The sequence below is a fragment of the Spermophilus citellus genome (assembly GCF_964194105.1).
Source record: "Spermophilus citellus genome assembly, chromosome: 9".
NCBI classification, from domain to species: Eukaryota; Metazoa; Chordata; class Mammalia; order Rodentia; family Sciuridae; genus Spermophilus; species Spermophilus citellus.
In genome coordinates this window covers 135,617,966-135,630,415 of record NC_138191.1, presented here as the reverse complement: position 1 = coordinate 135,630,415, position 12,450 = coordinate 135,617,966, and the positions used below count along the sequence as shown (strand labels likewise).

Genomic DNA, 12,450 nt, shown 5'->3' with positions numbered 1-12,450 from the left:
TGCTACACCCCCGCCTAGCCAACAACTAACTGCACCCGAGCTTACGCCGCTCAACAGGCAAGGACGACGGAAGAGGCTGGGACAGCCAGTGACCAGTAGGAAAACATCCTGTCCCCGGCAGGATCAAAGGGAAGACAGAGGGCCAGAGTGCTGGGAGGCTCTTCTGGCTGTGAAATTCCCTAAAAGTGGTTACGGAGCCTCAGCATGCAGGAGCTTGGGGCCCAGTGGTCTCCATGACACCAAAGTATCTCACCAAACTGCAGCCCCCGGGGCCCCTGCAGTCCTGCAGTCTGGGCCTCCCTCCTGCCACGCCAGGCCACAGAGAGCAGTTTCCCTGTTCATCCTAGCCAGAAAGGTGATGGCCTCCTGTGCTGCTGCTGTATCCTCAGGGGAAGGGCCACGGGAGCACGGAAAGTCCCACCTGTGCCACCTCCTCAGTGCAAAGGCACAAGGGCCTTCCAGAAAGACCTCACGGAGCAACAGCTGGCCTGTGATGGCTCAAGCCAGGAAGCAAGCCTCCAAGGAGGGGTAGCCACAGCTGGGACCACCAAGGGCCTCCCTAGCCTACCTCAGGCAGGCATCCTGTGCTCATGCTGGGGCAGCAGGTCAGATGGTGCCCAGGGCCAGGTGCTCCTGCCCCCACTGTGCCATCTTCCTGACCAGCTGTGGTGGACCGAGTGGCCTCGGGGCTCTGCACTGGCTGCACAGGTGAGTCCACTAGGTGGGAAGTGAAGGGGCAGGTTGAGTCATGGGGCAGTGACAGAGGTGAGGCCAGCGGAAGCCCCATCTGTGCTGGGGCCCCAACAAGACTCAACTACAGGGCAGAAAAGCACCTGATCTCTGTGGAGAGTCGCGGAGGCCCATGGGGCAAACACCTGTCCAGCAAGCACCCTGGCCAGGCCCAGCAGCTGCCTCAAAACAGCCACGTTCCCGAACCTGAGGTGGTTTCCCGAGATCTCCTCGGGATGACGCAGGGCCCTGCACTGAGTAGGTGTGGCGCAGCGTAAGGCCACATCTCAGACCCTCCTCACAGGCCCAGGCTGAGAAGGGCCACTCCCAGAGCCACATCAGCAAGGGTCCTGGCAGTCCCAGGGCAGTCACCCCCATGTTCCTCATGGTTCTCCTGTCACGAGGGGAAGATCTGCCCTAACTCCAGATGTGCCACATGGATAGGATGCGAAGGCAACATATGGAGCAGCTGGCCCTCGGTGTAGGCCCCAGCTCTCCATGACCAGCCCCAAGGAGGACCCCAGCCCCCCGCCTCCTCCATTCCCACCTTCCCCAGGGGCAGGGAATGGCCACAGCATCATGTTGGCTGAGTGGGAACCATCTTGATAAGAAGACAGCTGCCACATTAAGAACAGTCTCCCCAGCCTTGTGGTGGACACTCCATAAATCCATCACTGCCCTCAGTGCTGCCCCAGGAAACTGAGGCGCTGCTGGGTGGGGCGCGAGACAGTGGAGAGGATGTGCAGGTGCAGCAGGCTGCAAGTGTGGAGGGGCTGGCCCAGAGCCCTGCTCCAGGGAGGACAGCCGCATCCCAAGCCTCTTAACCCCATCTTTACCCCCAGACACCTTCCTGTCAACTCAAGGTTGACCACTGAGCCAAGTCTAGGTCCTGCCTGCCTCTGCCCCCAGCTCACAGGTGTGTGAGGCTGGAGGTGAGTATCCACCAGTGCTGGCTGACAGCCTCTTGCTTTGGGCTTTCTGGGAACAAGCTCACCAGATCTGCTTTGCAAGGACTCTGCCTCCTGAGGTTGGGATGCTCAAGTTCTCTGGAAGACACGGGTACACGGGAACAAAGAACTGGTGGCAAGTGCTACCCACACACAAGGAATCAGGAGCCTCCTCTGGCCCCAACACAGAATTTGGTCCTCTCCCCTGAAGACTCAATATGCTTCTTACACCCTGCACAGAAAAAACCCACCCATCGGAGGCACCAGGCCACCTTAGTGCTGGGCGCCCAGAAGCCAGGGCTGGGTGCAGGAGGTGGTTTCCCTGCTGTCCCTTCCACAGGCCATTTTCCCACTTCTGGTCCATGGGTCTGGGCGGTCACAGCTGTAGCTGCCCCTCCATGGAGCCCTGCTTCCTGGCTTGAGCCACTGCAGGTCAGTCGTTGCTCCAAGGTCAGAGGGCACTGGCATCCAGACCAGCAGCCCGATCCCCAGCACGAGTGACAGCTGCTGAGGCGCAGCACGCAGGCCCCCAACAAACACCCATCCAGAAACAACTGCGCAGGCACAGAGGCTGCGCCTGTGTCAGCAGGGCCCTGGGGAAGGGAGCTAAAAATAGACAAGCGGCTGAAGGAGCCAGTGTGGGGGCGGGGAGGCGCCGGGAGGGGAGGGGAGGGGAGCAGCTCGCCCACGCCTGGAGCCCTGGGCAGCACAGAGGTCCTGGGCGTCGGAGGTGCCCAGGTGAGCATCACCGAGGCCCGGCAGAAGTGCCAAGTCCCCCTCTGGGGGGTCTGCCCTGCCGTCCCCTCCAGACTGTCTTTATCAGCACTGTTGAAGCCACCTGCACTGAGCAGGACATCAGCCACGTGCAGCCTCTGAAGTTAGGGACAATGCCAGCACGCCCCCCACTCATGCGGGCCTCCTCACCCCTCTGCAGCCCTTGCCAGCCCGGCGCCTCCTCCTGCGCCCTGGCCCGCAGACAGGTTTCTGGAAAGGGGCACTCAGGCCTGCTTCTGAAGGTCACAGGTTCGTCCCCAAAGGCCTCCCCGACTACAGACCCGGCTCCACGTGAGACCCCACTCAGGGGTGGACTCCACAGCAGGCGGGGAACCCGGCACCAAGGTCCTTCTCCCAGAGCCCCTCCTGGCCACATTGCTGGTCTCCACAAGAACCAGAGAAGAGGGGCCCTGGGGGGCACTCGGCTGGTGGCTGGGAAGGAGAATGCATGCCTCAAGGGGCAGGCACCACCCATGCCCGAAGCAGTACTGGCCCCCAGGTCGGGGTCCCTTACCACCTGCAGATCGCTGGCACAGCAGGCCTGGCCAGAGCACCCTGCCAACTTGCACCAAAGCCTTTTCAAGGTGCAAACTGTCGTGCCTCATTGGTGCCCCCAGGGCACATGCCCATTTGGGTAAGTTCTGCAGAACCCCATCACCATCAGGCCCAGATATTCCAAGGCTAGACCCCCCCTTCAAGTGGGTGAGCGCTGGTGAGGAGGGCTCCTTGGAGGAGCAGGTGAGCAGCAGCAGGCAACCAGGGTCGGTGGGGTCCTCGCCCACCTTTCTTGGCCTATACAATGGTGAAACTGAGGTGCACAGGAAGCACATGCTTGAGGCTGCGCACCTGGTCATTCTTGAGGCCCTGACTAGGCTCTAGGTAGCAGGCACTGCTCCCCACCCACAGGAGCCCTAACATGGGAAGGTGAGGCAGGAGGATCACAAGTTCACAGCCACACTCAGGAATGTATACCCTCAGTAAATCAGTGAGACCCTGTCCCAAAAAGAGCTGGGGATGTAGCTCAGGGGTAGAGAACCTGGGGTCAATGCCTAGCATGGTGGTGGGGGGGAACCAGATATGGGTTCTGGAGCTGGGTTCCTGGGTAGACAGAAGGGCAGGGATGCCCTCCCCCCCCCCCCCCCCCCCCCCCCGCCGCCCCGTCTTAGTACAAACACCAGGAGAACAGCTCTGGCAAGATGGCCCTGGGGAGATCCAGCAGCCTCTGGCAGAAGTGCCATGGGGTGTGGGTGGCGGCTCTGCCTGGAGAGGGGGCAGGGAGCGGAGGACTCCCCAGCTGACAGGAGACCTGCCTCACAAGCCCCATGTAGGGCACATGGTGCCCCAACTGGCCTGGTCACAGGGCTGGGCCTCAAGGGGGTCCACTGGGAGGTCACAGGTCAATACTGCTACATGGGGGCCTCCTGCCTAGCAGGGCTCTGGCCTCCCTCTTGCTTTCCTTCCTTTCAACTCACTGAGTCCTCATCCTTCACGTTCAGGTTCACCATCACCACCCACCCCACCCCTACTCTGCCCACAGCACCTTGGGGAGATCACATGGCTCAGAGTGACCTGCCTGACTCTCCAGAGCCCCTAACACCCAACCTCAGGCGAGAGAAGTTGGGAGGTGGGGGACCTGTGGGCAGGTGAGGCCCTGGCCATTCCGGAAGGAGGTGGGTAGAGGGGACGCAGCCTCAACCAAGACATGAGCTACCCCAGGGCAGGGCCCACCAGCCAAGACGCCCTCCTGTAACAGGAAGAAGCAACCAGCCTCCTCATGGCCCCTGGGAGAGAACGGGACCCCAAGTGCCCCATGTCTACCCAGCCCACACCCTCCTCCCAGGGGAGCATCAAGCACCTGCAGGACGCTGGGAGCAGAGGGGGGTGCAGGGGAAACAGGGCTCAGACTGGCAGGGCCATGCTGCCTGGAGGCCTGCCCTGCCCAGGTCTTCCCAAGGCCCTGCCCTGTGCGGGGCAGGAAACACCAACTGGTTTCCTTTTGGTTGCAGATCAGTCCACTTAGTGACAGGCCTGAGACCTAATTCACAGGAGTCAGGACTGGCCTGAAGGCTGCCCTGGGTGTGGGCAGGGCATCTCCAGTCCCACAGCAGAAGCTGCCTCTGGGCCACGCTAAACCTGCTGTGCCTGGGACCTCTGGACGTGTCTGGGGCTGAGCTGTAGGTGAGGCCCGGGGGATGTGCGCAGGTGCACACAATCCTGTTGGCCTTACACCCACCTCTGAGTGCCAAGGCAGAACCAAGTCAGAGGGCCAGAGGCAGGGAAAGGCCTGGGTGTCTAGACTCACGCTCTGCCGGCCAGGGGTCTGGTTTGATCTGTATCAGGCAGGACATGCAGGCAGAACCACCCTGGGAGAGCCCTCATCCTGACTCCAGCACAGGTAACACAACGCCAGGGACCCTTGGGCTCTGTGCTCCCAGGTGACCTGCATCCCCAAACTGCCAGCTTGCTCCAGGGGTCTGTTGTGTCTGCCCAGGCCCATCCCCACAGCCTGCGGGGCAGGGCCCGAAGGACTTCCCGCAGCTTCTAAGGCCTTCCTTCCCACAACCTGATGTGTGACGTGGCAGCCCCCAGGGACACACTCACCACGAGCTGCGGTACAGGCAGCGACTTGCCCTCCTGGCTCAGGGACACGTAGGTGAAGAAGGCACTGGCTGCCCGGTAGCGTTTCTGGGAGTTGTCCACCACGGGGTCGGCGTCCACCAGCACCTCAATTTCCATGGACTTATTGCTCGTAAAGGTCATGCGCCCGGAGATGGTGATGACGCAGCCTGTGGAGGACGGACAGAGTCAGGGAGGCGGACAGCGTGGCCTCCTCTGGGGGAGGTGGCAGGGGCGGGCAGGGCAGGGTCAGGAGAAACCATGTTACTAAAACAGTTAAAAGACAGGGTTAGGCGACAGGGGTGGCAACAACTACGAGAGAGGGAAGTGACAACTATTAGGATGCGCCATTAGTAGCCCACGTTTGTCATCTGTCTCTGGAACAGGCCTCACTGCTGTGCTTGGGGGTCTTGGTGGCCACCCAATCGGCCCCCAGCCGGAGGGGAAGAGCTGGAGCTGCCTGCACGCTCCTCGGCCACGCTGCCCTGGGCTCCCGGTGTGGGCGGCTCCATTCTGGGTGAGATCAAGCCAGCCTGCACGTGCCCCGTCTATGCTGAGTGCCCATGGCCACACTGTTGCCCCACCATCTGGCTCTGAGCACCGGGAGAACCTTCCAGAGCCTTGTTTCTTTGTTCTGGACTGCCTCAGGCCACTGTGGTCCTAGGTAGGCCCCTCTTGAGCCACCTCTGTGCTCCAGCTCGGCCCCCCAGGCCAGTGGCCCCATGACGGCAGGCAGCCTTCCTCTGTAACCCTGAGCTGCCTGCAGGCCCCCCCCTAGGCTCCGTCCAGAGTCACCGTTCCTGTAACATTATCCCTGGGGTCCCCTCACCCAGCTAACCCTAGGCCAACCCCTCTGCACTTCCCATTCCCTTGGGCTCATGGGACTGGGATCTTCTCTTGTGTCCCCTGCCCTCCTGGGCGCAGCCCTTCCACCTGACCCTTAGTCTCACAGAGCCCAGCTTTCCAGTTACTGCTGGGTACAAGAGAACCTGTCTGTCAGGGTACCTGTGGGAGGAAAAGAAAGAAGCCCTGGGCTGGGCCTGGGGCCTGGCCTGTGGTCACTGTGGCCACAGGATGCACTGACCTGTGGGGGCTTCAAGGGGAGGGGCTACATCTGGCTGCTGCTGCTTCTCTGATGTGGCCACGCTGCACACCCCAGCATGGCCTCCTTCTGGGCCAGATCCAGGAAGTCCCTGACCACGTGGACTACTGGGTCCTGCTCCACAGGAACCAGTTCTGGCCATGGAGCCCAGTGTTCTGGCTCCTTTGAGACAGGCCCACAAGAAGTGTTTAGAGACCAAGAGAGAGACAGTGGGGGCAGCATGGGCTAGTCTATGTTAAAGTCCCAGGCTACTTCATGCCACATTCAACTCTATACTTACAATGGGTGCTTCATGCTGGATGTGGCCAATTCTGGGAGAGAGGGAAGGAGCCACAAGGTCAGCAACAGGGGGCAGGATGTGGCTGTAAAGTATACAGTCCCATGCGTGCACCCCATAGCGGTCACCCCACACACATCCCGGGGGACGGCCCTGTTTCTCAGAAGGGGCTGGAAAGTTAAATGGGTCATCCCGGAGTCCAAGTGGCCTCCCTGCCATCTCCCCAAGTGCCAGCCAACATCCCTCACACCAATGACCACGGGTAAGATGAGAGGGCGGGGCCAAAAAGCAGGGACATGCCTCCAGGAGATGAAGCCAGCACGGACTCCACCCAAGGCCCAAGGATCCCACAACAGACCGCTGTGGCAGGGGCCACTTCCCAGGGCCTCAGCGCTAACCGTGGACTCTGCCCATGAAAGCCCCTCCCACCAGCTCCTGCGGCAGCACAGTCCACTGCCTGGTTCATTTCAGTCTGAAGAGACTTTTAACGTCAGTCCATGTCCAAAAACGTGCAGCGGGCTTTGTCTAGGCACACTGGTCCAGACCAGGAAAGGCAGAGAGCAGCGTCCAGAGAGAGGACCCATGGCGCCCCACGGTCCCACCGGGAGAGAGCAACGTCACCACGCTGCACAGGCCTGAGGCTTGACCCTGGAAGGCTGGACATGGCAGGACTTTGGAGCTAGACCTGATCTGGTCACCAACAGGCTGAGAAAACTTGAAACCCAGGTTGACAGATGAACCCTGAGACCCAGCTGCCAGCAGAGGACGCAGTGCTTCTGGGCCCTGCCGGGTCAAGACCTCCCTAGAGACCCAGGTGCATCGCAGTGGGTGGAGTCACTCAGGATGGGGCTCAACTCCAGATACCCCACCCTGATCCCCGCTTCCTACACTCTGGCCACTGGGGCCTCCCTGTGGCCCTGGACATGCCCTCCCCACCCCACCCTCGCCTGGCTCAGCCTTTGTGCCTCAGCACAAGCACCCCTTCTCTAAGACTTTTTAGAACAGTCTTTCTGTTCTGTCTGGACCCATATGTTGGCTGGCTTGTCCATTTGACTGATATCCATGTCCCTCCCAGCCTGGAAGCCCCATGAGGCAGTGTGGGTGTCCCACGGGTGTGCTGAACCAATACATGACTCACAAGGGCTTGGGAGAGAAGGCACCTCACGTGTGGACATGCCCAGTCCACAGAACCCAGCACCCTGCTGGCTCTCCTGGGCCTTCCAAGTCCCCAGCCTGGGCACCCTCAGGAGCACAAAGCCTCGCTAGCCGTCACTTCCTTACAGGCTCAACCTAAATGCTGGAGCCCTGCCACCCCTCACCTGTCTACCCACCAGCTTCTCCCAGGAGGAGGAAAGGGCACCAGAACCAGGCCTCCCTTTGCTCCACACCATGCCCAAGTGCCCAGAATGGGTGAACAGGAGTGGGTGAGTCTGGGTTCAGAGTGGCCCACATTGTTGTGGGAAGCTGGAGTTCAAGGAAAGCGTTTCTGGCAACACCATGAAGGCATCCTGAAGAGGGGAGCCAGGGCGACCCCAGTGTTGATAGTGGTGTAAGCAGTGTGGCCTGTGCAGGCCCCACTGTGGCTGCCTGGCTACCCCACATCCTCCCAGGGCCTCAGGCCAGCTGCTCCATACGGAGGAACCTGAAGTCCTGCAGCACCACGGCAAGCCAGGGAGGAAAAGGAAGAGCTCAGCTCAGGGTCAGGGGCGCACCCTGGGCCTGGGCTGGGGACCGCAAGCACAGCAGGAGGGCCATGGGGTCAAAGGCCAGCCTCCATGCCCACCTGCCTAAGGAGGAGCGCTCCAGGCTCTCTGGTCTGCCTGAGGGGCCACCGAGCTCTGGTGGCCACCACCTGAAGGGGGTCTGGACGGTGGTGAGCACCTGCCACAGGGCAGCCCAGGTGGCTCCACCCCCTGCCGACCCCCCACTGCTCTACCACAAGCCATCATGCCTCTTGGGGGTCAGAGCCTTGACTGTCCAGCCTGCCGGCTGTATCATGACCAGGTGTCCACAGACCCCATCACTATGTATGGAGGCCAGGGAGACCAGCTAGGAGTCATCGCAAGCTGAAGGCTACCATGTCCATATGGCTTGCCCGCTGGCCTACTAAGAGGGCCAGGGCACAATCCAGTAAGCCCAGCCTGCAGACCTGGTCACCCTGCAAGAAGGCCAGGATGTGCAAGGCTCTCCCAAAGGGGTCAGCTTCCTCCCTCAAGGCCCAGGCAGGAGCAAGGGTAGTTCATATGCCACTTTCAGTCCCAGTGGTGTCTACATCTTGCTGTGACCTTGGTGTCAGGAGGCCGCTCTGAGAAAGCAAGAACTTGAGTCCACTTCAATGGGCCTGTCTCAGAATCATAAAGCAAAACCCCAGACAAAGCCAGGCCCTGCTGGGACGAGACAGCCCAAAGCATTCCAGGCCCTGGGGACAGCAGGTGGGCACCGGGTCCTGACGCCCAGAGCAGAGGCACTGCCAGGACGTTCCCACCAGGCCACCATCCAGTACACCCAAGGACGAGCACCCGTTTATTTAGAAGCGCAGGCAGAAGGGTAGTGGGGAGACAGCTCCACAGAGAACATCATTCCCACTGCACTGGGCATAGGGCCCACTAGAGATGGACGCAGGGATTGGGGGGCACTCTTTGAAGCTGGCATTGCAGCATTTCCCAGGGAAGCGGGGCTGCAGAAGGGTGCCCGGTGCTCTCTGAGCCTCTAAAGTGGAACTAGAACAAAGAAACTGCTACAAGAGGCCAGCAGGCAGGCTCCTGGGCACCGCTGCAGAGAGCCCTTAGTTCCAATCCAAGCCTGTCCGCTGCCAGGGACTGTGCCTATGCTTCCTGTGTGCAAATGGGCATAAGGATGGCATCCTTGGAGGGAGGTCACATCCACCTCTCATGTGCAAGGGACATGAGTGACAACAATCTTCATCAAGGGCTCCCCAATTGCCCTTAGCACGGTGGGGGTGACTTCCTCCACAGTTTTAAAGGAGACACTGTCACCCCATGTGGTTCTGTCCTTGCTCTGAGGCCACCCTCATGCCATACGGCCCAAAAGAGTGACTTTTAGGTGGGGCCCAAAAGCCCCTCTGCAAAGTAGGCCCTGTGGGGAGACTGTGCCCCAGAGTCCTGCGCAGGGCCTGCAGGTGCAAAGCCAGAAGCAAGGTGGCACCAAGTGACATTCAACACTCCCTCCCTGAGTTCTTTCTGTGGTAGACACACACTGGCAGGAGGAGGCTCCCAGCACCCTCCAAATGAACACCAGGGCTGTCGCATCTGCAGGGGAGTTTGTGAACAACATGCGGTAACAAAGACCCGGTCTTTCTCCCGGGCCCCAGGAGATCAGCAGCCACACCAGATGGACACTGGGGCCTGGCTGCATCTGTGGGGGCCTGCAGGGGAAGTCTCAAGCTGGGCCACAGCTCAGCATGCAGGGCTCGTGAGCCTGGACCAACAGGGGAGTCTGGCTCTGCTCACAGGGACCCGGATCCCTAGAGCACTCTCCAGGCCCAAGTTCCAGCGAGCACTAGGGGGAGGCTGGGATAAGCCAGGAAAGTCTGTGGACTCTACTCCAGTGTTGCTGATCCCACACCTCACGAAACCTAAATCCACAGCTGAAGAGGCCCAGGACAGAGCCAGGGAAGCCACCAAGGGCTAAGGAGCCATTCTCGCTCCTGAGCTCTCTGCCAGCATCTGGCGGACATGCTCGCTGGAGAGGGAAAGCTAGGAAAGACTGGTCAGCACAGCAATGGCCCCCAAAGACGCCCACCTCAACCCTCAACCCCAGGAAATGTGGCCCTACATGGCAGAATTTGACTAAGCAACATGCCCCCAGATGGGAGCTGCGCCTGGCGTCTCCAGGCTGGCCTGACCTAGCCGGAAGGGTGCACAAGCAGAACACAGTGAGGGAGAGGGCAAGGACGACCGGAGATGCCGGACAGGCCACAAGCCAAGGGACACTGGTGCCTCTAAAAACTGGAAACACTAGGGGAACAGATTCTCCCCCTGGAGCCCACAGAGGGACCTGCCCTGCCACACCCCGACTCCAGCCCGTGGGACCCACGTTAGACTTCTGACCTCCAGAACTGTAGTAAATCTTTGTTCTTTCAAGCCACCAAGATTTTGGTCACCTGTTACAGCAGCCCCAGGGAACAAACACAAACATCTGGGTGGAAGCTCAAGGGGCAAGCTCAATCTTGTTCATTGTTTTTCCACTTATTATAACTATAATTAAGTGGAAATAATTTCATGAAGGTCCTGGAGTAACATTTGCTGTTGGGTTCTGAGAACGGGGTCTTGCCGGTTGCCAAGGTTGGCCTCAACCTCCAGAGCTCATTGATCCTGCTGCCTCAGGGGCCCCAGTAACTGGAACTAAAGCCACATGCTGCTGGCCTGGCCTCTCCACAGTGTAGCACAGGCGTTGGGGACAGGGTGTCTCATCACCTGTGCAGCCCTGATGCATGGGGGTGGCCAGGTCTCAGGTGACACCAAGCACCAGGGAGCTCTGTGGCCTGGGTAGTTTCTTTGGCCCCTTGAGAAGAACAGCATGCTGGGTAGTAGGAGGTGCCAGCACTCGATAGAGAGTACCATGGGCAGAGCTGGGTGTGTCCTCAGGCCAACTGTGAAATGCAGCTCCTGCTTTAAATGACTGCCAGCCCGCCTGGGGAGGCACAGCCCCTGAGGCTGGCAGGTGCCCCAGCCTGACTCCCCCACAGACGGTATCTCTCTCTGGGATGGCAGCAGCCAGATTTCAGCAGATGCCAGGATTCGGAAAAGAACGAAAGCAAAATAATGAAAAAGAGCTGCTACCGAGCCCGAGAGGTTGCCAAGTGTTTCAAAGTTTATGAGCAGCTCAGTGTTTGCACCCTGAAGAGCTTTTGCAAGAAAAGCAATGGAAATGGTAAACTAATATTGGTATTTCTCATACAGCACCTGAGAGCTCTTCCAGCAGCCTCCTGCTTCCGTCCTAATGTCTGGGAGACCATTTCTCCACCAGAAAACTTTAGCTTGAGGTTTTCCTGCCTAATGTTTCCAAACCACCACTCAAGGTGACCCCTTATCCCCTTTACCTTCAGTCATAGGGCACTGCAATGTCTCAAGTGACCAGGAGAGAGTAAGCTCAGGGGCTTCGGGTGCGTGGTGTTCCTGGGCTGGCAGGTCCCCAGGCCTTCTGTGCTGTCCTGTGAGCCTTGGGAGAGGTGCCCCAACTGCTGGTCATGCAGGCGGCAGCCTGCCCTAGTGGGCTTGGAAGGCCTGGCTGAGGGGCTCAGTCTGCATGTGTGTGTCACAGGTGGCCACGGAGGCTGTGAGCTGAGAAGCAGCAGGTCACTTGTGTCTAGTGACCATGATGGCAGTGCTGAGGTGGGCTGGCAGGTCGAAGGTGTAACAGGGGTGGCCCTCTGTGGTCTAGACAAGAGTGAGGGGTATAGACAGTCAGCGCTACCCTGCGAGAGTGCCAGGGTGACCAGCAGACGCATGGCCATGGAAGGGCCGTCCTGGCTCGTGGGGTAAGCTGGGTGCAGCGAGCCCTTGCTCAGCACACGGCCCTTCCAACTGGAACTCCAGGACTTCCAGCCTCCTGGGGCAGCTGTGAGGATGCGGTGAGACGGACAGATTTCTAACGTCAAATCGGGCATCACCGTCTGCTAAGGCAGAATAATGACCCCCCGGGAGGTGACCCACCCTCTATTCCCTGGACCCTGTGCATGTGTGACCTCATGTTGCAAAAGGGACTTTGAGGATGGGAGCGAAGGGCCTAGAGGTGGGAGTGCCTGGATCATGATGTCCTAACCCAGGGTCCTTATAAGATGGACACAGGATGGGCAGAGTGAGGAGGAGCTGGATGACGGGAAGAGGCGGGAGGAAGGGCTGTTTTGAAGATGGAGAATGGACAGAGCCAGAGGCTGAGGCTCCGGGGCCACCTCCAGAGGCTGGCGAAGGAGGGGCCTCCAGTGAGAACCAGCCCCATGGACCTTCGCAAAGGGAAGAGGACAAACCCGTTCCTGAAGCAAG

General features: G+C 59.9%; 1 protein-coding gene across 4 annotated transcripts in view; it reads right to left on the bottom strand.

The window, feature by feature from the left end:
- ACOT7 (acyl-CoA thioesterase 7) overlaps window positions 1–12,450 on the bottom strand; it is an 86,426-nt gene that overhangs the window by 8,148 nt on the left and 65,828 nt on the right. For 3 of the 4 annotated variants that reach the window (XM_081306595.1, XM_081306596.1, XM_081306598.1), the window contains exon 8: window positions 5,052–5,236. In XM_081306595.1, coding sequence (XP_081162721.1) covers window positions 5,052–5,236 — 185 coding nt within the window. Of the gene's footprint in view, window positions 1–5,051; window positions 5,237–6,448; window positions 6,480–12,450 lie in introns of those variants that run through there. The other variant, XM_081306597.1, reaches the window with a different exon arrangement.